Source organism: Podarcis muralis, chromosome 1 (genome assembly GCF_964188315.1).
Source record: "Podarcis muralis chromosome 1, rPodMur119.hap1.1, whole genome shotgun sequence".
In the NCBI taxonomy this organism is placed as follows: Eukaryota; Metazoa; Chordata; class Lepidosauria; order Squamata; family Lacertidae; genus Podarcis; species Podarcis muralis.
The window spans coordinates 14,306,863-14,332,487 of NC_135655.1; the positions used below are offsets into that span (position 1 = coordinate 14,306,863).

The 25,625-nt window shown below is 44.6% G+C and overlaps 1 protein-coding gene across 3 annotated transcripts in view; it reads right to left on the bottom strand.

Moving 5' to 3' along the window:
• Positions 1 to 966: 966 nt before the first annotated feature.
• Positions 967 to 25,625, bottom strand: part of TDRD9 (tudor domain containing 9) — a 100,791-nt gene continuing 76,132 nt past the window's right edge. For 2 of the 3 annotated variants that reach the window (XM_077923581.1, XM_077923588.1), the window contains exons 20-36: positions 25,518 to 25,571; positions 21,633 to 21,749; positions 20,959 to 21,066; positions 17,025 to 17,125; positions 16,121 to 16,294; positions 14,751 to 14,862; positions 13,875 to 14,087; positions 12,846 to 12,935; positions 12,402 to 12,662; positions 10,949 to 11,104; positions 10,055 to 10,125; positions 7,026 to 7,135; positions 6,760 to 6,856; positions 5,370 to 5,508; positions 4,753 to 4,871; positions 3,055 to 3,127; positions 967 to 2,339 (exon numbers count right to left, since the gene is read on the bottom strand). In XM_077923581.1, coding sequence (XP_077779707.1) covers positions 2,238 to 2,339; positions 3,055 to 3,127; positions 4,753 to 4,871; positions 5,370 to 5,508; positions 6,760 to 6,856; positions 7,026 to 7,135; positions 10,055 to 10,125; positions 10,949 to 11,104; positions 12,402 to 12,662; positions 12,846 to 12,935; positions 13,875 to 14,087; positions 14,751 to 14,862; positions 16,121 to 16,294; positions 17,025 to 17,125; positions 20,959 to 21,066; positions 21,633 to 21,749; positions 25,518 to 25,571 — 2,097 coding nt within the window. In that variant the 3' untranslated portion in view covers positions 967 to 2,237. The remainder of the gene's footprint in view (positions 2,340 to 3,054; positions 3,128 to 4,752; positions 4,872 to 5,369; positions 5,509 to 6,759; positions 6,857 to 7,025; positions 7,136 to 10,054; positions 10,126 to 10,948; positions 11,105 to 12,401; positions 12,663 to 12,845; positions 12,936 to 13,874; positions 14,088 to 14,750; positions 14,863 to 16,120; positions 16,295 to 17,024; positions 17,126 to 20,958; positions 21,067 to 21,632; positions 21,750 to 25,517; positions 25,572 to 25,625) is intronic. The other variant, XM_077923595.1, reaches the window with a different exon arrangement.

A 25,625-nucleotide genomic window follows, 5' to 3' on the forward strand; every position in this document is an offset into this window, starting at 1 on the left:
AAATAATGTATATAAAGCAGATACTGTGAGGGGACTTCCATTCCTCCTCACCACTATGAGCTGAATAAGGAGCATGAAATCCACACTCGGCTCTGAGAATATTTCACATGTTTTAATAGATCGAACAGTATCTTGGATCTAGAGGTGTCCTTCTACTTTAAGACTTGTTCCAGACTTTATATGCAATGCATTGAGTCAAGGGCACCACATCAACCTAATCCAGGCCTCTTTTCTTGTGCAAGACAAGGAGGATATCTTGCTCTGGAGTACAATTTCTGGAACATCGGGATTAAATGACAAATGGGTCAGTGAAATATTGCAAAAACAAGTAGCTGGCAACAGGGTTGGGGTTTTTTCTTGTTACTTCTGGGATTTGCCTCAGAAAAAGTAAATCCAGATTTTGGGGTGGGGGTGAGAGTTACAGGCTGGCATTTGGATGCCAATGATGCCAAGCTGATGTTGTTCCTCCAGTCTGCCAAAGCCCTGCCCCACACGTAGACCTTCATTGGCCGATTTAGATTTAAAATTTAGGCAGCCTATCCTGTCACCCTCCGTGGCTGCAGCCTTCACCCACCTTAAAAGGTAAGTGGTCTTTCTTGCACTGGTGGGAGAGAACTGAGCAGATTGACTGCAGTATTTTTCCTTTGGTTGCCAAACCACATTCTGTGGTCTGTACTAAGATTATGATCTGGTTAATTAGTTCTAACCAATTCTATAAAATTGCCCTTTGTGTTTCTTGCTTTAGTGTTGCTATTTGTTTTAGTTGTATTTCCACTGCTAACTTCTATAAAGGCATGTCTGTCCATCCCCCCCCCCCCCCACTTCAAGCTAGGAAGAAACAAATGGCAATTTCCATCATGCTGCGTGAATGTAAAAAGGAACGACAGATTTGATTTAATCTACGCTGTTCCTTTTGCCCAATATGTATTTTAAAAGACACAAAAATCACAGTGTATAATCACTCATTGGCTTTATTTTTTCAAAGCAAACTAGCAATTGCAGATATAGCTAATAACAGAAAGCAAATGTTAAATGGAACACTTAAAACTTGAAATGCACTTTAATCCAAAGGCAAAACCAAAACGTTATCTTCCTATTTGGCTGCTGTGAATGCTAACTACGAGCTAAACTGAAGCGGCTTAATTATATGCATTTCACACTCTTTAAAGAATCTGTCGCAGCTAAGCCCTGCTGTCAAAACTATCAATTCCAAGAATCTTAGCCATAGCAACTTGTATGCATCTTTAAAGCACGGATAGGGGACTTTTGTCCCTCCAGAACCGGTAAGACCAATTGTCATGGATGATGGGAGCTGTAGATCAACAACATCTGGAAGGCCAAAGGTTCCCCCCCACCCCAGCCCTGCTTTGAACTCAAGAAGAGAAACATCATAGGCAGGGTTAAATGGAGGTGGCGAAGGACTTCTCTTCCTGGCACTGCCCACCACGGCAACATCCCACTGTGCTCCCACTCGTCCTACAGCTGCCTGGCTCCATCCCGTCAACTTCTGTACATCAGGCAGAAACAGCTTGCTTTGTGGGGCAGAGTCATTACATTAGCTCCCCAGTGACAGATGGGTCACTGCTGCTTACTGGGAGGGAAAGTGGCAAGGGAGGTTGGCATGGTGCAAACATGCAAGCAGGAGCACCAGATTGGCTCTGCCTGTGCGTCTGCACTGCACCAGACCCCTTGTCATCTTGCCCCTCTCACAGTAAGCAACATTGATCTACCTGCCAGGAAGATGGCACAGCAGTTTCATTCATTCTGCCGTTCCAGACACCAAACCCTCCCCTCTGCCAATGCCAGGAGCCAAGTGTGATCAGGGCTCTCGGGTGTATGAAAAAGCCTAAGGGTGTGCCGTCCCCCTACAAACCCTGGCATTCAGAACTTTACTGAATGCATATAATTTGGAGGGGTGAAGCCAGGTAGTCTAATGTTAGGGATAAGCAGCTCTTAGTGCCTCATGTGGTTAGTAAGTGAGCAGCACTAAAGTTCTTCCAATTTCAAATACTGTGTCATTTTCTGGGGGCTTCTCGTTTGTTAGGAAAACAAGGCAAACAGTTAAACTGGTAACATCACATTTTTAAACACATCTTTTATATTTTTCTATAACAGAACAATAGGGTGTTTTTTTAAAACAACAACAATATTCTGATCCTAAACACACTTATTTGGAAGCAGATTGCACCAGGTCTAATGGGACTTTCTTCCAGCGAAGGACGATGAGCGCTGAAGCCTTAGGCATTTAACAAAATCAACTTATGCAGCTGGTACAAGGAATCAGTCCTCGCTCGTGCATCTTGTGGTTCAGACTGGTCAATGACAATGTTTGACTGTGGCTAAATGAGAAAGAAAAACATGGGAACAATGTCCAAACAACATAACTTAGTACATGCAAGTAATGAACATTTTATTGTTTGTTCTTTTAAAGTGAAGGTTTAATGCTCTGAATGGAAGGGAAGGTTTTCTGGTGAGATTGAAGTGGTGTCTGTTCCAGTAACATTTTCTCCTGGGCAGAGCTTATAACTCACAGAGAAGGGTGGGTGGGTGGGTGGGTGGATGGATGGGTAGGTAGGTAGATGTGGTAAAGAATGTTAAAATTATCTCTAGCACTTGATGTTCATGTTTGAAGACAAGCATTTCTTGACTAGAGAACTGCATCGCAAAATCTGGGAAAGTGTGTGAATTTTGAATGATGGCTGCAGTTCGGTTTACATATTTTTTTCAGGAAGTGTTTAGCTTCATTTTGGGGGGCATTTTTAAGCTGGTCACTATGTCTCAAAATTTAGAGAAGAGTGGAATGCAAAGGATAAATGTGCTCCAATCCACTCTGTAGTCTAGGTGCTGTGGATCAGGGCAGGTCATACTGAAATTCACTGAAACAAATTCGTTAAGTATCCCCAACCAGAACACCCCAGATTCAAACCCTGGCTTCTTCAGTAAAACAGTCAGGTAGTATGTGATCTGCTAGAGACTGGGGAGAGTCACCATACCTGAGGCTAGAAGGCTTGGGATTGGTGTTATTGAGGTCTAAATTTGGGGAGCAAATCTTACCTGACTCCATTCATATGGCTTCGGATAGAATTTGGGAGGAACAACTTCACGAGGTTTCGATTTACAAATCAGGCTGAGAGAGCGGGGAGAAAGAAACTCATTGTGAGTAAAGAAAAATCGTATTAGTAGGACAGACATTTAAAGCAGTCTTATACCACTTGAACAGTCATGGAGAATCTGTTGGGATTTCATTCTCTCCACTGAGGTGTGATTGTTTTCATCACATGTCTGTGTTGACATTCCATACTACTGGAATCATGGGAACGGAAGTTCAGTTACACTGTTCCGTTACTGTTGTATTTTTGCATTTGCTGTTCTCTCTCGGAGAAGAAGTGGAGAGGAGACATGTTTCCTTTGTTTTGTAACACCCGATCGTGTACATAATAAATCAGCTTAGATTCCACACCCTCTATGCCTAGTTTCTGCTACCGTATTGTGTGCACATATCTTTGGATATGTGTCGCAGAAGCGCATCGGGACAGAGGAGTGATGGATCATCCCGAGAGGTGCTTGAGGGGGAAGAACGCAGCTGCCTGGCGTTTTCCCAAGTTGGTTACAAAGCCCAGTGCGGTACACCAACAGAATCCTGGGAACTGTAGTTCTACAGTACAAAACTACTGTTCCCAAGATTCTGTGTGGGGAAAGTCAAAACTACTAAAGTGGTGTAAGACCGCTTTATATGTATGGTGTGAATGAAGCTCAACAGGCCTCTAATGGTGTTTTTGCCTTGCAAGGGGAGGGGTAGTAGCTGAGGTCCCCAGCAGGGGGGCAGGCAGAGGCTACACGGAGGGTTGGATGGAGATTCCAAGGCCCACCAGTTGCCAACCTTACTTTGTTGGGAAGCCGCTCAGGAAAAAAATTCAGCATCACACAGAATCTGGTGCCCTAATTATTGGAAGGGGAGGCGTTAAAGGGATCCTTAATGAAAGCCAGAAAGCCCACTTCCAACATTCCCCAATTGTAGCCAAATCCTGCCCCCCTCCTAACCTTCATTAGGAGGACAAGCTAAGAACGCCAGCAGCTCCTCCTGCCCCTTTCTAATTCGAGCCCTGGCTGAGCTAATTTATTAAGAGTATTTTGACAAGGCAAGCATTTAAAACATCATAATTTAAGTTGATCTCCCAGTGCCAATGTTTGCATCAGCCGAGTGCATACACGTGCATGTGCCTGAATTTGTCTATGCAGATCTAATCCTAGCTATTTTGGGAATGTTTTGTCGTGTGTGACAACTCGATTACTACAGACTCCCCGCCTGCCATCTCCTGTCTCCCTGAGCTGTGCAAAGTACGGCAATGATACGTTTTAATTCATTCTGTCTAGACATGTTTTTCAAACGCAGAGTTTCCCGTTAAGTAGTGATGACATATGGTAAATACAATTAACTTAAAACTGCAGATGCACGAGTGTCCCGAATACATAATGATACATTTAGGTTCTTTGGCTTCTCCAGGACTGTTACATTTGTGCCTGGCCTTCTCTAACCTGGTGCCCACCAGATGTTTGAAACCACAGCTCCCATCATCCCTGATCCATGGACATGCTGGGTGGGGCTGGTGGGAGTTCTAAACATCTGGAAGGCACCAGGCTAGGGAAAGCTGAGCTAGTGCTTCTTCAGATTTGCAATGCACTCTCTCTCTTGCTGTGTGCTATAAAAATGAATGCAACTTCTTATGGCAAGAAAAAAAGGAGGTAATTTACCCTAAAAGCTTCTGGCGAGTGGCATCCTGCAACTGGGCAATTCTCTCCTGACCAAAATGCATCAGGCCGTTTGGACCATCCGAGACGAGCTTGTTAATGGCGATCCTTATAATGTTTATCTGTGAATAAAAGACGGTCGTTTTTTGAAAGCAGCAGAGATGGCGACTGGTTGAATACAGTGGTACCTCGGGTTAAGTACTTAATTCGTTCCGGAGGTCCGTACATAACCTGAAACTGTTCATAACCTGAAGCACCACTTTAGCCAATGGGGCCTCCCGCTGCCGGAGCACGATTTCTGTTCTCATCCTGAAGCAAAGTTCTTAACCCGAAGTACTATTTCTGGGTTAGCGGAGTCTGTAACCTGAAGCGTCTGTAACCCAAAGTACCACTGTAGTTGAGCTTTTGATGAAACTACTTTTCTGATTCAAACTGAAACACTTTTAAACCAGATCCGTTAAAAGAATTTGTTAGCTTAATCGTCTACCCAAATACAGGATTATTTCCCAAGATGTGGATCAATCTCATCGCAAATAAACCAGCCAAGGCAGTTGGGTTCACTTCCAAGAAACCTGGGGGGGGGGGGTAGCATGAATGGGATGAACTGGTGCGGAATTTACCTGGGTTATGTCATCTGCATCAATTTTCACATCAAACATAAACTCCATGTCGTGGTCGGAGAGGATGGGGACTCCCAGCGAGTAGTTCCATCCCAATCCACAGAGGACACCAATGTATCTGTTCCTGCTTTCATCAACCCTAATGAGAGCAACAAGCTTTTTAATGACCAAGTCATTTATACAATAAAGAATTCACATAAGCACACACATACCCACATACAAAACACAATGCACCTAGCAGTGTATAAAAACGTAAAGGGACCCCTGACCATTAGGTCCAGTCATGACCGACTCTGGGGTTGCGGCGCTCATCTTGCTTTATTGGCTGAGGGAACCGGCGTACAGCTTTGGGGTCATGTGGCCAGCATGACTAAGCCGCTTCTGGCGCACCAGAGCAGCGCACGGAAACGCCGTTTACCTTCCCGCTGGAGCAGTACCTATCTATCTACTTGCACTTTGACGTGCTTTCAAACTGCTAGGTTGGCAGGAGCTGGGACCGAGCAACGGGAGCTCACCCCGTCGCAGGGATTCGAACCGCCGACCGTCTGATCGGCAAGCCCTAGGCTCTGTGGTTTAACCCACAGTGCCACCCACGTCCCTTCACAGTAAGCACACTTGTGGTTTATTGCCTGAAACTCAAGGAAAGGAGGACCTAGACAAGAACGATTCAGCAGCATGCTCATTCACAGTAAGCCATGCTCTAGGGATTACTGTGATCAGATTTCTTGAAATCCTGTCCCTCCTGATCCCTTTGCCCCTGAGCTTCTGTGATTTGGGCAAACCCTACCCACAGACTCTTTTCACATCTTTCTTTACAGAAATATGATTCTCAGGATAGCAAATTTTCAGTATCACCTTCTGAACTTCAAATCTGGCAGGTTACAAGCTTTTAAATTCGGCAACATTTGAAATTAATTAACTTATTTTTTGCTCTATAAGACTCACTTTTTCCCTCCTAAAAGGTAAGGGGAAATGTGTGTGCGTCTTACAGAGCAAATGCAGGCTGTGCAGCTGTCCCAGAAGCCAGAACAGCAAGAGGGATTGCTACTTTCACTGCACAGCGATCCCTCTTGCTGTTCTGGCTTCTGAGATTCAGAATATTTTTTTTCTTGTTTTCCTCCTCCAAATACTAGGTGCGTCTGGTGGTCTGGTGCGTCTTATAGAGTGAAAAATACGGTACTTTAAATATGCACAGGCCTGGCAGTAAGCATAGCCCTGGATTTGAAAAAAAGATCAATGTTTACTATCGGTGTGGGGGACTGCATTTTATGTCACACAACATGAAGCCTTTGGAAAGAGTGTTATACATTCTGTCAGGGAACTATAAAGGAAGCCGCACAAGCATTTGTTAAGTTGACTGCGATGCTCTTGTTTAGAAATGTGCACATACCTGAGATCTATCACAGGAGCAAACAGCATGGCCAGCAGTGCTGGAAGTCCTGGAATATGAGGCATCAGAGATGTCTCCCTGAGCAACATTGTGGAACCTGTTATCAGAAAACAATAGTAGTAATGATAATACTATTTGGTCATTTTAAAGAATGCAATAATTTTGCAAATGTAAGATCCAGTGGTAACAGAACTACAGTGCAGGCACAAGTGATCGATCAGCTCTTTATCAATGCTCTATTCACCCAGGAATAGTACACTGTTTACCTGTTGCATTTACTGTCACAGAGGCAGCAACCAGCATCTGTTGAAACGAGTCTTCAGGGGCATCAACCACCACCACTGAGTTCACACTCTCCTTCTCCACTAAGACTGCTCTAGAGGGGAGGGAGAGAGAGAGAAAAGAAATTCAGTTCGTTTAAATACCAGCCTTGCACAGAATTCCTAATATGCAGCAGAAGAAATCCAATGCCGTGAAATTGTCACTGACTAATTAGCGAAATTATTCTCCTCAACACCTTTCCTACTAAAATGGTTCTATCAAACATCTTTTCTTTTCTCTTCTTTTGCATGGACAAGTATAATGCAATTTGAAACTCATTATACAAAATATAGTAGGTCAAAAATTGCAATCGTCAATTGATAATGATTGTTATGGCAATGTACTATATCCTTTGGGGTTTTATTGCTTTCGTTTTTCTCTCTCCTCTCTCTCTCTCTTTGAAGCAGCCATAGGCAGATGTTTTGAGACTACAAGTCCCATCATCCCTGACCACTGGTCCTGTTAGCTAGGGATGATGGGAGTTGTAGTCCCAAAACATCCGGAGGGCCGAGTTTGCCTATGCCTGCTTTAAAGCCACTTTTGTATGTGTTGTAAATCATCATCATCTTTTATGCACAAGCATTTACATAGAACTACTGTTGCCAGGGGGCGTCATTCTTCAGTCTTCCCCATGGAGGAAAGGGCTTCTCTTCAAGACAGTTCCGACTGTGGCATCTGTGCACCATCCCTTGCTAGAAAAGGCACATCTGGGCACAGCTATATGTGCCTGGGTGACCTATGATTAGATCACCACAATGCGTTCTACCTGCGGCTACCCTACAGAAGTGTTTGGAACCTCCAGCTGGTGGCAAAATGCTAGGGCTATTTAATGTCACGCTAGTCTCTTAACAGCTTAGGGCTGCAATATGGTGTTGCCATCAGTTAAGGCTGCTCAGCTGGCGTTTCCCCATAACAGGACCTTCTTGGTGGCATTTCTCCATTTGTGGGATACCTTCCCTGGTGAGATGCACCCATTTCCTTCATTATTCATTTTTAGGGGAAACTTAAAAACATTCCTGTTTCCCAGGCATTTGATGGCTGAAAGATACTGGTCATGCCAACCTTGAAATAGGCTGAATGAGATGGCTTTTCAAAAAAATATTTTTAGTTATTTTAAACGTGTTTTATGTCCGTTTCAATTGTCCTTTTTAAACATGTTGGTGTTTGCTGCTCCCTGAGCATTTTTGGGAAGATGGATGGAACAGAAATTTAATAAATAATAGTAATTATTGTCTGAAAGACCACCGCGTGAATCTGCCTGGACAGAAGAGATCATCTTCGTTGGCCCTATCGTAGTAACCTTAGCTGGTAGGAATGTGCGACAAAGCCTTCTTTGCAGCTACAGTGGTACCTCGGGTTACATATGCTTCAGATTACATACGCTTCAGGTTACAGACTCCGCTAACCCAGAAATAGTACCTCAGGTTAAGAACTTTGCTTCAGGATGAGAACAGAAATCGTGCTCCAACGGCGCGGCGGCAGCAGGAGGCCCCATTAGCTAAAGTGGTGCTTCAAGTTAAGAACAGTTTCAGGTTAAGAACAGACCTCCGGAACGAATTAAGTACTTAACCCGAGGTACCACTGTACAATGTTAGGAGAATTTTACACTAAGCAGATATGGTAATTCCTTCTGCCCATGTGTTCAGAACAGTGTGTTGCTGTTGTTTTTAAAAAAAGTTAGCAGATTATACGTGCTTAATGTCGTATTTTCTGACATGTTGCTTTGTGCTTTGTTTAATGTTTCCTGGCTGTTGTCATGAAGCTCAGGGTTTAGAACCTTGCAGGGGGCAGGTAATCTATTTGCTTTGGAAGAGGGAAGTGTCAAGGTGTGAGAAAACCCTCAGGAAAACCTTTGCACTTCCTACTTAGTTGGTTTACTTAGAAAAATAGAGGGAGTGTGTTCTTAGACCGGAGTTTATTCACTTACACACAAACCCACCCACCCTGTGAAGAAGCAAAAATCCAGAAACACAAAATACCTGCACACCTTGAAAAAATGAATGTAAATTACAAGCTCAGACCTGTAAACTGCTACTCAGGTTGGGACCAAGTAAATAATAATTTAATCTCATGAGCCCTTAACACATTGCAGTTGTCTAAATGAGATTAGGTGCTTGAGTGAGGAGGGGCTTTTGGGGGGGAGGGTCAGTGAGATGCAGGGAATGGCTGTCCACTGTTAACATTTAAATACTTAAATATTGTGAAATCAGGTACAATTGGGCTCTGGGTCTTAATTAACCGCAACAAAGAACTACATCAGGAAATGCAAATACGGAACACATGAAATAACTGGTGTGAAATCACATAATGGAACATGGCAATAGTACGACCAAAAAAATGTGTAAAATTCTGGCTGTAAGTAGAAGGTGAGATGATAATGTCACAGCTGGAAGAAGCCAAAACGCGGAAAAACTGAATTGGCTCTGGTTATGACAAATACATGTCAGAATGGACACTGGTTTTGGGATTTTCTCCCAAAGGAAGGTGAGACTAGCCCCATCCCCAATGCTGTTTTAGGTGAGCACTGAAAACATTATTATTATGCATGGATTTTAATGAATTATTGAAGCTTTTAACTCTGCTTCGTTGGATTTTAAAGTTTTAGTTTTACCTTATTTTGTTACTTAATAATCATTTTTGGTTTGGTTCTTTTCGTAAAACTGCTGGGTTGGGGCTTATTAGGACAGGAATGCAGAATTAAATAACCTAAATACAAAAGCAAGTATGCCTTTTTCTCCAGAAATACTAATTCAATGAAGGTCAGGCTTATGCAGATTGGCAAACTAATCCATTGAAATTAATTTCAATTAATTGATTATACTTTCTTCAAATTTGCAGGCAGCCCTAATGAAAAATATGAAAGCCAGGGGGACACAATTTTGTACATGACCTGGAAGGACATCAATGAGAAGTCCAGTTCAGCCAGAATGCCACGGAGTGACCTTGAACAAAGCACAGTAACATGCCATCCTACCTAAATCTGGAGATTCTGGTCATGCTGCTGAATTTCAGGCAGTAGGGGTTGTATGGGCCAATAAGCCTTGCCTTAGGAGGAAAAAAATTAAAGCAGAACATAAAACACCCAAATTAGTCCATTTTGGATTTTCTTCTTATGGTAGTAAAGTGTGGCTCATGTTTTGGGGTAGGAAGGGTAAATATGGAGGCGTCAAAATAACCCCCTCACCCCAAGCTCTTAAAATCAGTTCATGAGTAACATGAAACCATGGGTTAGTGGTGCAAGGATGAGCCACTGAGCCTGGGGCTCACACTCCCCCCTTCTTCCAGCACAGCCACCAAAAGACTGAAAGACTCTGCTTGAGATTAACCACAGTTAAGTGTGCCATCCATTCCTTAAACGTAGTTAAATTTAACTAAGGTTTATTGAATCTATCCAGCTTCTTAAAACTATGACTTGACGTTCGCTTGGTTTCAACAAGCAAACAGTGAAGACTAACCACACTTTGTCAAGTGTGGATGGCATACAAGATGTCACTGAAACAAAATCCTCTTTGCGTGAAACTTGCTCCAGTTCCTTCTCATACACACTAAACCATGGTTTGGCAGTACCGTCAATCCAGCTTCTTAAGAGCTCCAGAAAACCCAAAGCATAAAAACGGCTTGCCCAAAATCGCAAGTTTACATGAACATTGTGCGTTTTGTTATTTCGCTCAGTTGCTCTCACGTTTCTGTCGAGATGGAGCGATCTCCCACCCCCAAAGTAACCTTCACCGGCCACGTGGTTTCAGTGATGAAGAAACCTGGTATTAATAGATACTTGGACGGAAAGGCTGCATTACGTCCTTCAGGGCCCCCACAGCACGCCACTCTGAAAGCAGGGGAAAGTAATGACCGTGCCTCTTAAGCTTACCTTGCAGTTTGGCGCACTAAACCTATTGGCAGAGGCGTTTTCCAAGAGCATTTCAATCAAGCGATTCTCCTCTTCACTTGAGCTCCTCTGGAGAGAAGCATCCCTCTTCCTTTCTTCTGGCTTTGAAAACAGCTCTTTAAGATTTTCGTGGCTGAGCTAAGGGAAATTCAAAAGAAAACATTTTGAGAGTTATTGGGCGGGGGCAGAGGGAGGAAAGAGACTTAGTTATACTACACGGGGCATAAGAACTATACTTAAGCTATGCATCCCCAACCTTTGGCCTTCCAGATGTTTTGGACTACAGTTCCCTTCATCCCTGACCACTGGTCCTGTTAGCTAGGGATCATGGGAGTTGTAGGCCAAAACATCTGGAGGGCCGCAGGTTGGGGGTGCCTGACTTAAGCTTTGATTTGTTGGGAGATGAGCCTGGGGCCAGACTCTCCTTCTTCAGGGTATAACACTGAGTGGATAGCCCTCAGAACCAGTCCCAGAAGCACCACAAAATGTGTCTGCAGTCCCTGTCAACCCATGGCCTGAGGCAGTGGACTCCAGAAGCCGTAACACAACCATAACATCCCCTGCTGCACTGGAGTCAATAAGTGCTAAAAAGGAGGGTGGGGCTTCTTTCAGCGAAGGTGAAGCCAGTTGCTAGGACAGAATAACAAAATCAAGAGTTGCAAGGGGCCGCCATGGTGACCATCTATCTGCTTCAACCCCCTGTGATGCAGGAGGTGCAACTTGTATTTAATGCGGCAGCTAGACTAGTGACTGGGAGTGTCCGCCGGGACCACATAACACCGGTCCTGAGAGATCTGCATTGGCTCCCAGTACGTTTCCGAGCACAATTCAAAGTGTTGGTGCTGACCTTTAAAGCCCTAAAAGGCCTCGGCCCAGTATACCTGAAAGAGAGTCTCCACCCCCATCGTTCAGCCCAGACACAGAGATCCAGCGCCAAGGGCTTTCTGTCGGTTCCCTCATTGGGAACCAGGCAGAGGGCCTTCTCGGTAGTGGCGCCCGCCCTGTGGAACAGCCTCCCTTCAGATGTGAAGGAAATAAGTAGCTATCTTATCTTTAAAAAACATCTGAAGACAGCCCTGTTTTTAATATTTAATGCTGTATTGTTTTTAACACTCGATTGGAAGCCGCCCAGAGTGGCTGGGGAAACTCAGCCAGATGGGCGGGGTATAAATAATAAATTATTATTATTAAGGCTTCGTCTGAGGGACTGCTGGTGCTGAAGCGACATCCGAGTTCTGCTCTCCAGCCTGAGCCCTGTGCAGAGCTGTCCAGGGAAACCGTTCCCCTGCGGCTCCGCCAACATCAGAACTCACAGCACGACAGAGGTTAAGGCTGCAATGCCTTGCCTTCAATCCTCTCCCCCCTGCTCTCACAGCTTCAAAAAACCCTAAAATGCCAAGACTTCCTATACTCAAGAAGGAACAAGAGAACACACTTTGGATTCATAGGAGTCTTCCGCCAGTTCGGCGTGGCCTTCCTGAATGAGTATATCGCGGACGTTCACAATGTCCAAAAGCCCAGAGTACCGAAGCACATCGACAAGCAGGATGCTGTGCACGATCGAGAAGACCTTCACCAGCAGAGCACAGCCGCTGACCAAGGAAGCAAAGCTCTGGCTTGCAGCGTGACTCCACTGCTCTCCACATACAAGGGACTGGGCAGAAGGCCGCATTCTGCGCAGCTTGAATTCCAGAGCCTACACCAAAACAAAAACAAAAAACCCCGCCAAACATGAATATATGCACTTTTGGCCCTGGTAAAGTTTGAACTGATTAATTACAATAAGAATAGCAATAATAATAGTTATATAACACACACACTCCTCCCTCCAAAACACATAGCACGGTTCCGTGATTCTTGGAAGAAAAAGGAACGTTACCTGGAACGGAAGCTCTCGGAGATGGCTTGGAATCTCTCGCAAGTGTCCCAAAGCCACTTTTGATCTGTTGCCATAATCTACATAGAAAACCTGGACGGTAAAACAACAGTAATGAATAGAAGGACGGGCAATTATTTCCAAAGCACAGAAGAAAATTGGTTTACAAATTCAGAGGAGCCTCCTGGTGCAAAAATTAGGCCCGTTATTGCATCACGTGAAATTTTATGATTAGGCAGCCATTTCAGCTGGTGCCCCCTTTGCTTAAAATGACCGTGGGGAAGCTGCCTTGAATAGCTTCTCATGCAGCTGCAGCTGATCCAAGGGTTAAGTAATTTGTGTGCAACAACGAGGCTGGGCGCCATTTCCCCCCACTATGAAACAACGGCAGGAGTGTTTTGAACTGGCCAGGGAGCGCAGAGCAGAGGTGAGGTGCCAATCTGCATATTGTGAGCACCCGGCACACCAATGGCTCGCTGAGCAAGTGCAGCTGTCACCAGGGCAGACAAAGGACCGTGGAGAACAACTTGGTGAGACAGCGAAACCTTTGTAGGCGAAAGATACCGGGTTCAATCCCTAACTTCTCTAGGCAGACATGGGAAGCACTCATGCCTGAAACTCTGAAGACAGAACAATGGTCCAACTCCATATGACAAGGGCAGTCATCACGGTGCCCTCCAGATCCCTGACCACCGGGCCATGATGGCTGGGGCTGATGGGAGTTGGGAGTCCAGCAACAACTGGACAGCCCCATGTTGACTACTGCAGCTTAAGAAAGCTTACTAGATTCCCAAGGATGCAATTTCTTAAAACGGCCATGCGAACTCAGCCCAATTTGCCAACATGAAAGAGTCTGCCCTACTATTTAATATATTTTAGCCTTTTCTAACCCCTCCGATCGCTCTCTCCCAGCATTTGCCAATCCTGCCCTTCCCCCGTTTTCTAGAACCCTCAGAGTTGATTCAGAGCTGTGTGTGCTTCCTTGGGTTTGAATTAAGCTGCAAACACAAGCACGCTTTAAAAAATATGTACCTCTGCATTCTCTCCGGATACATACAGGACTTGGGCTCTGTAGTATCTCTCGTCTTCCCACTCAGTAAAGGGTGCCAAGCACACCAAATCTGGATAGGGACGGACTAGCAGAGGGGTCAGCTGTAGCTGGTTGATCTCAGCAGACACGTTGTTGAGCACAGCCATATTTTTCTCGTCAATTCTGTAACCCCAAAAGTGCCCAACTTCTACCACCTGAAGAGAGGGAAGGGAATAGATAAATAAACAGATAGATAGATGACAGACAGATATTGACTGTGTGGTCAAATTCTTAATCATCCAGGATATCCAGCCAGCTGTGTTGCCACTCCCTTTGCAGAAACAGGAAAGCCAGCAAAGAGGCAACAGTTAACTGCAGCTTCTCATTACGTGAGAAATGGGAAGCCACTATTAATGGCTTTTAAAGGTAGGGATGGGTGAAGAAATTTGGCTGAGTCCGCTTTTTAATGTAAACCTGCCCAGCAGCAGCAGCTGACAGGGCAGCGTTCCTTGCCAGGCTTTCCAACAACTGCACATGGCTGGCAAGGCAATGGGTAGCTTGGCAGTGTGAGCACAGCTAATCCCATGCTCATGATGCTAAGCTTGCACTGAGCTCCCTGCTGCCTTGCCCATTCCATAACAAGGAGCATAAAACAGCTCACACAAAAAAAATGTGTGTATTAGGACAGCTGCACACTGAAATGCTTTCATGAGCACTTACACTTGCCAGCTGATGCAGAAATGAGGAGACCTCAACCAATGAATGAGAAAGGGAATGAGAAGTGCAAAGAGGACATGGGAGTGGTTCTGGCAGCAATAATATGATCTAGACTCTGAATGTGCACTAACTGCTGCAGTATAGTTTTATGGCATTTGTACCTCTGTGACATTGATAGATAAATCAAGGCTGCTGATGGTCTGCAGTTTTTCCAAAGGGCTACTGAACTTCTCCATGGGAGACACTGTGTGCTTCTGAAAGTCCACATTCACTCTAAAAAGAAATGCGAAGCACAAGGCAAACAGAACAGAAATAACTCACTGCTACCTTCTGCAGACTGCTCCCTCAATTAAAATGTTTATAGCAACTGGCCTAGCCAGAGCGGGAGACTACAACTCCCATCATCCCTCTCCACAGGTCATGCTGGTTGGGCTGATGGGAGCTGTAGTCCAACAACATCTGCAGAGCCACAGGTTCCCCATCACTGGTTTAAGTAACCAGCAAACCTGAAACGATCTCTTCTCCTCTCATGGGCAAGGCCAGATTAGCCCTCAACGTAACAAAAGCACATGCTCCCCTCAAGCAAAACACTTGGCTTTTTAAGGCTAGAGCATCTACTGGAGTTGAACAAAGCTGACGCTTTTTAAATACATTGAAAATGTTGTTCATACACTTGGCCAATCACCTAATAATAATAATAATAATAATAATAATGCCTCTGTTCCATTTTCAGAGCTAACCATGGTGCAGTGTGGCATCTAGGCTGATTTCAAATGTCAACCATGGTTAGTTCTAAACCAGAGCTTGAAACCAAGTTCGAAACAGCTGGTTTGCAAAGCCTGGCTAGGTTAGCATTACCAGCTGCAATCACAACTTGCGGAAATTTGCAAGTGCTATGTTTACACAGACGTGAATGATTACGCCGAATCTTTCATTTTCATAGGTTTCTCTTCAATATTTTGTAAATCTAAATTTTAAAAAGCTAATATTTTTTAAAAAGAAATACAGTGGTACCTCAGGTTACATACACTTCAAGTTACATACGCTTCAGGTTACAGACTCTGCTAACCCAGAAATAGTGCTTCAGGTTAAGAACTTTGCTTCAGGATGAGAACAGAAATCGTGCTTCGGCGGCGCAGCAGCAGCAGGAGGCCCCATTAGCTAAAGTGATGCTTCAGGTTAAGAACAGTTTCAGGTTAAGAACGGACCTCCGGAATGAATTAAGTACTTAACCTGAAGTACCACTGTAGAGCATGTTTTAGAAAATGTAAACCACTCTCCCCTACTTCCTCGACACTTTAAGCACCCAGAACAACTTGTTCTTTTCTTTACTGTTGAGATTTCGGGATTATGCTTGTTTTGTCTCACGAAGTTTCCAAACCCAAAGAATGAGCTGAGCAGAATTCACACCGTGCAGCGTGGCTTTAACTCACTGCTCCCGTCCCTGTTTATTTGCCAACAGAATAAATTTATGCAAAAAAGGCACATGAGAATTTGCATTAATTTGAAAACTAATGAATCTGCATCATACTGTGAACCCCGCGCCAGCATGTTTGGTCCTCCATCCATTTTCCCTTCAATCTCCTCTGGGGAATGTATATTCAGCTCCAATGGAGTTCGCAGCTGTGACATCTTAAGGGCCATATATACGGCAGAAAGTGTTTTAAAGCATTCGGTTGGATTCCGGGAAAATTCTACAAAGGCTCTACAGGGAGAAAATGCAAAGTAAGAATAAAGTATGTTCTCTAGGTTAGAACGAAGAAAATACTAAGGTGGTAGGGCATGTTGAATTTTTCAACGTTCAAATTCCAAAAATGAGGGCTGCCAGAAAGTTGTAATGTGACTTAGAGATTCAAAAGATATTTTGGTTAAATTAATATAATTTAGTTTTGCTTGGCAAGTAAAATGTGTGTAAAATCGGACAGAAATCATTCAGACAGGCATATATATATATATGACAGGCACACAAACCCAGAACATTTCAAACCCTTACGACTGCGAAGATACCTTTGAAAATGTGCAGGCAATCTTTTTACGCTAGGTATTTATATACAGCCCTTTTGAAATATTTATCCCAGGGTAGTGATTGCAATATTAAAAATGAACAAAAGAGAAAACGTTCTGCCCTGCCTATGATTAGCAAAACCAGAATGAATTATAGTTACAGGTAGGTAGCCGTGTTGGTCTGCCGTAGCCGAAACAAAACAAAATAAATAAAATAAAATAAAATAAATCCTTCCAGTAGCACCTTAGAGACCAACTAAGTTAGTTATTGGTATGAGATTTTGTATCTGAAGAAGTGTGCATGCACACGAAAGCTCATACCAATAACTAACTTAGTTGGTCTCTAAGGGGCTACTGGAAGGAATTTTTTTATTTTATTTTTTTGTTTCGAGAATGAATTATGCCCATGTTAAAAATGGAAGTTCCCTTACTTGGTCCCATGATAGGAAATGGATTTCACTTGGCCACACTGTCTGAACAGGGACTGCAGTTGCTTATGGTAGAGGAAGCCGTACGGGGGAATGTTCTTCAACTGTTAAGAAGAAGAAGAAGAGTTTGGATTTGATATCCCGCCTTTCACTCCCCTTCAGGAGTCTCAAAGCGGCTAACAATCTCCTTTCCCTTCCTCCCCCACAACAAACACTCTGTGAGGTGAGTGAGGCTGAGAGACTTCAGAGAAGTGTGACTGGCCCAAGGTCACCCAGCAGCTGCATGTGGAGGAGCGGAGACGCGAACCCGGTTCCCCAGATTACGTGACTACCGCTCTTAACCACTACACCACACTGGTGTACATTTAAGAAAAATGTATGCCTTCAGATAGGTCAAAAACAACAACGGTGTGTGATATATATATATATATATATATATATGCTTTCGTAGATTTTCACGGGTACAGGAATGCAGGTTTTGGTGTCCTCGGGTATCTTCCCGTGTAAAAGTTGGGGTGTCTAGGCGACGTTTCGACGAGGTCTCACTCGTCATCTTCAGGCAGGTGCTTTCGGCTTCTTGTTACTGGAACAGAGCAGGATCTCAGTGTTTGAGTTCCTATAAATACTGTTGAGGAGGTGTGGCCTCCAATGTTTTGGGCAGAGAGGAAGTTCCTAGGCTAGTGTGCCTTTTCTTCTTTTGTTCCTTAATTGCTTGAGGGATATCTTGAGTGATTTCTTGAGTGATATCCTGAGTACCACTTAGGTGGGTCATTAGGTGTGGATTAGTTGCTAAAGCCTTTGTGTCTTGACCTCTTGAACTTTGTGAAGAGTTTTTCTGAGAAGATGGGTGTACTACATTTAGTTGTGCTCTGGCTTGGCTTCGTGTATAGGGGCGAGCTGTGGTTTTGTGGCCTGTGCCAGCCAGATCTGTGTAGGGATTGCAGGGGGGTGCAGCATCCGGAGGTGCCACCATGGTTTGGCTACTGGATGGTGTCTGTAATTTATCTGTGGAGAGGGTCTGGGTTTGGGTCTGGTGTGGTTGATTGGTGATGGCGTTCTGTGTGCCTCTGGATCTGGTGTCAGTTTTTGTGGGGAGGGCTAATTTCCAGATGTCTGGCAAGCGGGATGTGTCGTCACGCTTGTTCATGTTGTGAGGGTGTTTCTCTATCTCGATGGCTTCCATGATTATTCTCTTGTGGTGATGTTCCATGTTAGAGAGCAATTTGGAATCTGCAAAATTAATTTCGTGTCCTGTTTCTTTCATGTGTTGGAAGAGAGAGGAAGTTTTTTCTTCTTTTTTGACGGCATTCTTGTGTTCTGCGATACGTGCATTTATTCGTCTGTTTGTTTGTCCAATGTACGTGGCTGGGCAGAGGCACAGCCACGTACATTGGACAAACAAACAGACGAATAAATGCACATATCGCAGAACACAAGAATGCCGTCAAAAAAGAAGAAAAAACTTCCTCTCTCTTCCAACACATGAAAGAAACAGGACACGAAATTAATTTTGCAGATTCCAAATTGCTCTCTAACATGGAACATCACCACAAGAGAATAATCATGGAAGCCATCGAGATAGAGAAACACCCTCACAACATGAACAAGCGTGACGACACATCCCGCTTGCCAGACATCTGGAAATTAGCCCTCCCCACAAAAACTGACACCAGATCCAGAGGCACACAGAACGCCATCACCAATCAACCACACCAGACCCAAACCCAGACCCTCTCCACAGATAAATTACAGACACCATCCAGTAGCCAAACCATGGTGGCACCTCCGGATGCTGCACCCCCCTGCAATCCCTACACAGATCTGGCTGGCACAGGCCACAAAACCACAGCTCGCCCCTATACACGAAGCCAAGCCAGAGCACAACTAAATGTAGTACACCCATCTTCTCAGAAAAACTCTTCACAAAGTTCAAGAGGTCAAGACACAAAGGCTTTAGCAACTAATCCACACCTAATGACCCACCTAAGTGGTACTCAGGATATCACTCAAGAAATCACTCAAGATATCCCTCAAGCAATTAAGGAACAAAAGAAGAAAAGGCACACTAGCCTAGGAACTTCCTCTCTGCCCAAAACATTGGAGGCCACACCTCCTCAACAGTATTTATAGGAACTCAAACACTGAGATCCTGCTCTGTTCCAGTAACAAGAAGCCGAAAGCACCTGCCTGAAGATGACGAGTGAGACCTCGTCGAAACGTCGCCTAGACACCCCAACTTTTACACGGGAAGATACCCGAGGACACCAAAACCTGCATATATATATATATATATATATGCTTTCGTAGATTTTCACGGGTACAGGAATGCAGGTTTTGGTGTCCTCGGGTATCTTCCCGTGTAAAAGTTGGGGTGTCTAGGCGACGTTTCGACGAGGTCTCACTCGTCATCTTCAGGCTGGTGCTTTCGGCTTCTTGTTACTGGAACAGAGCAGGATCTCAGTGTTTGAGTTCCTATAAATACACTATCTACCGGAAAAAAACACACACCAACCGCTACTTACATGCACAATCACACCACCACCCTGCACAAATAAACTCCGTAGCCAAGACTCTCATCTCCAGAACCAAACGCCTGGCTGACAAAGACCACTTGACAACTGAGTTACAGAATCTCTCAAATGTGTTAATTGCCAATGGATACCAGCAAAACAGGGTTACGAAGCTAATCCAAAAAGAAACACCCCCCAAAAACCAAGACACAGAAGAAAACAATGGCATGGCCCTCCTTCCTTATATCAAGGGCACTACAGATAAAATTAGCAAAATCCTCCATAAACACAATATCAAAACAGCCTTTTGCGCCAACCAAAAAATAGCCAATATCCTCAGAAACCCCAAGGATAAAATCCAGTTGGAAAACCAAGGGGTCTATGAAATACCCTGCAAAGTCTGCCCAGCCACGTACATTGGACAAACAAACAGACGAATAAATGCACGTATCGCAGAACACAAGAATGCCGTCAAAAAAGAAGAAAAAACTTCCTCTCTCTTCCAACACATGAAAGAAACAGGACACGAAATTAATTTTGCAGATTCCAAATTGCTCTCTAACATGGAACATCACCACAAGAGAATAATCATGGAAGCCATCGAGATAGAGAAACACCCTCACAACATGAACAAGCGTGACGACACATCCCGCTTGCCAGACATCTGGAAATTAGCCCTCCCCACAAAAACTGACACCAGATCCAGAGGCACACAGAACGCCATCACCAATCAACCACACCAGACCCAAACCCAGACCCTCTCCACAGATAAATTACAGACTCCATCCAGTAGCCAAACCATGGTGGCACCTCCGGATGCTGCACCCCCCTGCAATCCCTACACAGATCTGGCTGGCACAGGCCACAAAACCACAGCTCGCCCCTATACACGAAGCCAAGCCAGAGCACAACTAAATGTAGTACACCCATCTTCTCAGAAAAACTCTTCACAAAGTTCAAGAGGTCAAGACACAAAGGCTTTAGCAACTAATCCACACCTAATGACCCACCTAAGTGGTACTCAGGATATCACTCAAGAAATCACTCAAGATATCCCTCAAGCAATTAAGGAACAAAAGAAGAAAAGGCACACTAGCCTGGGAACTTCCTCTCTGCCCAGAACCTCCTCAACAGTATTTATAGGAACTCAAACACTGAGATCCTGCTCTGTTCCAGTAACAAGAAGCCGAAAGCACCAGCCTGAAGATGACGAGTGAGACCTCGTCGAAACGTCGCCTAGACACCCCAACTTTTACACGGGGAGATACCCGAGGACACCAAAACCTGCATATATATATATATATATATATATATATATATATATATATATATGAAATGTGATTATTAAAACAACAGTATCGGGGAAGAGGGACAGGACACTTCAACATGGCTTCACAAGGCAGAGTCAAAACTTAGTTAAGCTGTACCATTATAGTTGTTTTGGGATCTTTGCCCGACATCTCTCGAACGGCGATTTCTTCATCATGTTCCGCCAAAGTAAAATAATTCGGATAAAAAGCCCCAGCCATTACAACCTAAGGAAGAAGGAAAAGTTAACTGCCTCAGGAGAGGTGGCAGTTCTCTTGCAGTAAGCCATTCGTCACACTGCAATGACACGTGAGCCAAACTCTCTGATTTCGTGGGGCTTGCAAATGTGTTTGTAGTTGCGTAAATGCAATTTGCAGTAAGAGTAAAAGAGGTTCCACTTTGAAACCAAGGATTTATTTTTAAGTCTCACAGATTTTCATTGGGACTCAGGTGTGTGGGGCTCTGATTGACTCCAGCTACAAAAGCTGAAGCTGCTGAAGAGTCCTGGAAGACCTGCTGCCTGCCTTGCAGGCATTTTTCCAATTGGCCTGACTGACTCCAGCTACAAAAGCTGAGGCTGCTAAACAGAATCTTGGGCTGGGGTGCTTTGGAAGGGTTTGTTGGTGGAGGGTTGTTGCTGGTGGTTTTTTGTATATTTATTTTCGATTTTGTTGTGATTTATGTGGAAATGGTTGAGTTTTGTTGTGTAATTTTTTAAAAAAGTTTTATTTGACGTATGTATATTGCGTATGTATATCTAGAAAAACATCTCTCATACATCCTGACATCTCACCTGCAAAATGAATCGCTGCTTATACACATGGTCCTGATCCATAGCAGGGGGGTGAGGGTTGACCTCCATGTTGAACACGCCCATTCTCTTTTTCAGCTCCTCATACAACTCAGCCACCTAAAAAAATTACATCTGAATATTAAGCACAATACATCCCAAGACCATCAAAAGGAAATTTTATTAAGGTAAAACATCTCCCTCTCTTCTGCACTCTGAAAAACAAACAAACCCTTATTTTATTTTATTTTTAAAATTATGAACAGCTCACAGATAAGGCAAGCATAAAATATACGCCAAACGTAATACAGTGGTGCCTCGCAAGACGAAAAGAATCCGTTCCGCGAGTCTCTTCCTCTTGCGGTTTTTTCGTCTTGCGAAGCAAGCCCATTAGCGCCTTAGCGGATTAGCGCTATTAGCGGCTTAGTGGATTAGCGCTATTAGCGGCTTAGCGGATCAGCTGCTAAGCGGCTTAGCGGATCAGCTGTTAAGCGGCTTAGCGGATCAGCTGTTAAGCGGCTTAGCGGATCAGCTGATAAGCGGCTTAGCGGCTTGGGAAAAAGGGGGGGAGGGGAAAAAACCTGCAGGAACTCGCAATACATTTTCTCCTTGCGAAGCAAGCCCATAGGAAATTCGTTTTGCGAAGCACCTCCAAAACGGAAAACCCTTTCGTCTAGCGGGTTTTCCGTCTTGCGAAGCATTCGTCTTGCGGGGCACCACTGTACAATGAATGTAACAGCACAACACTAGAAGAGGATTTCTTATCTATTTATGCCATAGGCACCAAGGGCCTAGGCCAAAAGCTAAATTAATATTTGTAGGAAAAAACCATTGTGGTTTATCTCCACAGAGTTCCAGTCAGCCACAACCCAATTTAGAGGTCATTCCCACCACCTTGACCAGTTTGCCATTTTTCTTCCTCAATTGGTACTATGTGGCTTCCAAACATGCTCAGTCCCTCACTGGACCCCAAAGGTGGACCTTAATGGTTTTTTAAAAGATTATGTTTTTGCTTCTACAAGCCTTAGGGTTTCCCCAAACATGCCGATACCTCAGTGGCCTTATTTTTCTGGCACCATTTTTATTGGCTTTCACCATTTGAGTTTGCTGTAAGATGGAAGGATAGCAGCATCATATGAACGAGGGAATCCTAGAAGTTGAAGGAGGGAGGAGCCCTTTGCTAGGAACCTATGTCCTTAATAGGGTGGCACCAAAATGGCCCACGACTATTGCAGCCCTGTTTGCGGACCATGCGCTTCTCAAGGGAGGAACTGAACCGGAATTGCCCTCTTGCCTTAAGCAGCAGCGGCTGCAACAGCTCCATACAGCTTTTATTTTGAGCTTCACTTTGCTGTCGCACAACTCCTCTCTCAGCCGCCATGCTTATTACCTGTCCCAGAAAAATGCTGCACCCAAGTGTTAAAAACAGTGCCTTCTCCCACCAACAGGAGAGTTGCGTTGCTGCTGCTGCCAGCACGGGGAGCAGTGAAATTATTTTAAAATATCTTTTTACAAATTATTTGCAGTTTTGGAGTAGCACGTGGGTCTAAAAACTGCGGCAGGCCAAGACACAAAACTGCTTTGCCACAAGAACAATTCATCCTGAGAGGGTACGCTCCGAGTCCCACATTAAACGCTGCGACTTTTCTCTGCAAAGCTGCACTGAGAAGTTCCACAGCGTTCCTGTGTGTTGGATCAAAGGGCTTGTTTGCTTGGAGCAATGTTCCCAATTAAACTCGGAGCGGAGGAAAGGCATATCCCTGCCAATGAAGGTTCCCCATTATTTACTCTTTCAGGGTGCAACCCGTTACGTTCAAGAGGGGATAAACAATTTCCGTTAAGTGCGGGGTAACCTTAGTAACCGAGCACCGCGATTCAAGCACACTCATTAGCGGCCTTTGTCCGTTGTTTGCAGCAGGAAATCTAAACAGTTTTTGCTAAGTTACGCATTGGCTTCTGTGGTCCTACATGAAACGAGCTACATCCGATCACGCTTCTTTAAAAGCAGAGCACTGTGGGGAGCAGGGAATGGCAGGGCAGGAAATGTTATAGCTAGCTTAGTTTTTTAGTTTTTTAAGAAAAAAAAGTGAAGGTACTCACCATGGAGTTGTTACACGAAGTGCCATACTTTTAACATTTGGGGGTGGGAAAGGGGCCAGTGGTGCGTACCCTTAAGTACTTCCAGGAAAAAAAGCACTGGGCTCTAGGAAATTAAACTTTCCATTACATTATCTTCCTTACTGAAAATACCCTCGCCTGTTGAGGGGGCCTGGTAGGAATTTTTCCACTTGGCAAACTGGCACTGGCCATTTGGTTTTTGCCTACCTCGTAGGAATCGTCACAACTTTTGTAAGGTTTGGTGTTTAGGCATTGGTAAAGCCTGGTTTGGGGGAGGGGAGGTGTGGCCATCACCTGCCCCTCCATGTTATAGGGTGTTCCGTTCAAGCAGCAGTTCTCAACCTGTGGGTCCCCAGATGTTGTTGGACTACAACTCCCATCACCCCTAGCTAGCAAGGCCAGAGCTCAGGGATGATGGGAGTTGTAGTCCAACAACATATGGGGACCCACAGGTTGAGAACAGCTGCATTAAAGGGATCCAGGGGTGTGGATCTTTGTCCAAAGCCCAGGTAGGGCTAGGGCTATGCCACGACCCCATCGGGGACCCTGGGGGAGCTCTAGTTGATGTACATCAGCAGGGCTCCCCCTATTGGTGGTTGACCTTTACTAGACTCCCAGCATGGCAGGCAGGAGTCAGACATAGTTGGTTCAAATCGAATGCCTAAGCCAGTGATGGCCAAACTTGGCCCTCCAGTTGTTTTTGGACTACAACTCCCATCACTCCTAGCTAGCAGGACCAGTGGTCAGGGATGATAGGAACTGTAGTCCAAAAATAGCTGGAGGGACAAGTTTGGCCATCACTGGCCTAAGCCAATACCACTCACATTCTGTAACCAATGAAGTTGTCGCCTAAATTTGCCCCATTAACCTAAAATACTATGTCTTTGTGTTATTATTCAACATAAGGGGGAGGCCTCGGGGTCTTGACAAGCAACAACAACAACCAATAAAATTTATATACCACCCTTGATCCAAAGATCTCAGGGCAGTTCGCAAGATAAAAATGCAACATGAAAGCACAAACAGTTAGAACAAAAACACAAAATAGAGTGTTGGGCTAGGAATGGGGAGACTCTTGGGCCCAGGTGATGGCTCTCTCAGCACAACCTACCTTAAAAGGTTGTTGGGAAGATAAAACGAGGAAAAGTGGGGTAGCTGCGTGTGAAACCTTGAGCTCCCTCTGGAGGAAAGCTGAGGTATAAATGTAATGGTGAGACAAATTAAAAAATGAAGCAAAAAAGCTTATCGGGTTGTGGTTATCATGGGAACCCAATAGTCGGGTCTCACTCTGGAATTGTAAAATGTGATGTTTGTCTGAGGGGAGCTGCTTAAGAGCTCCTGGCATTGAAATGAGTAAGCGAACAACATCCCACAAACAATGAGGGTGCTTGTATGGTTTTCATGTGGATTATGTATGAAGGAACTTACACATGTTTGTGTGTGATACACACACATGCACAGATACAGCTGTTGGGCTCATGTCTCGCTTGCAGGCTTCCTGCAGGCATCTGATCAGCCAGATTGTTGGGCTAGATCAGGCTTCCTCAAACTTGGCTCTCCAGATGTTTTTTGAGACTACAATTCCCAGCATCCCTGACCACTGGTCCTGCTAGCTAGGGATCATGGGAGTTGTAGGCCAAAAACATCTGGAGGGCCAAGTTTGAGGAAGCCTGGGCTAGATGGACCTTTGGTCTGATCCAGCAGGCCTCTTCTTGCCCAGGTACTTTGTATTATTGGGGAAAAGAAAACAAAGAGGCACATCCAACTCACCTCTCTAATTCTCTTAATGTGAATGTAGTTGGAACGACCCCAGTCGAGCTCATCCTGCGGGAGAAAGCCAGGAAGCTAAGAGGCTAAAAAGCATGCAAAACCTCTTTG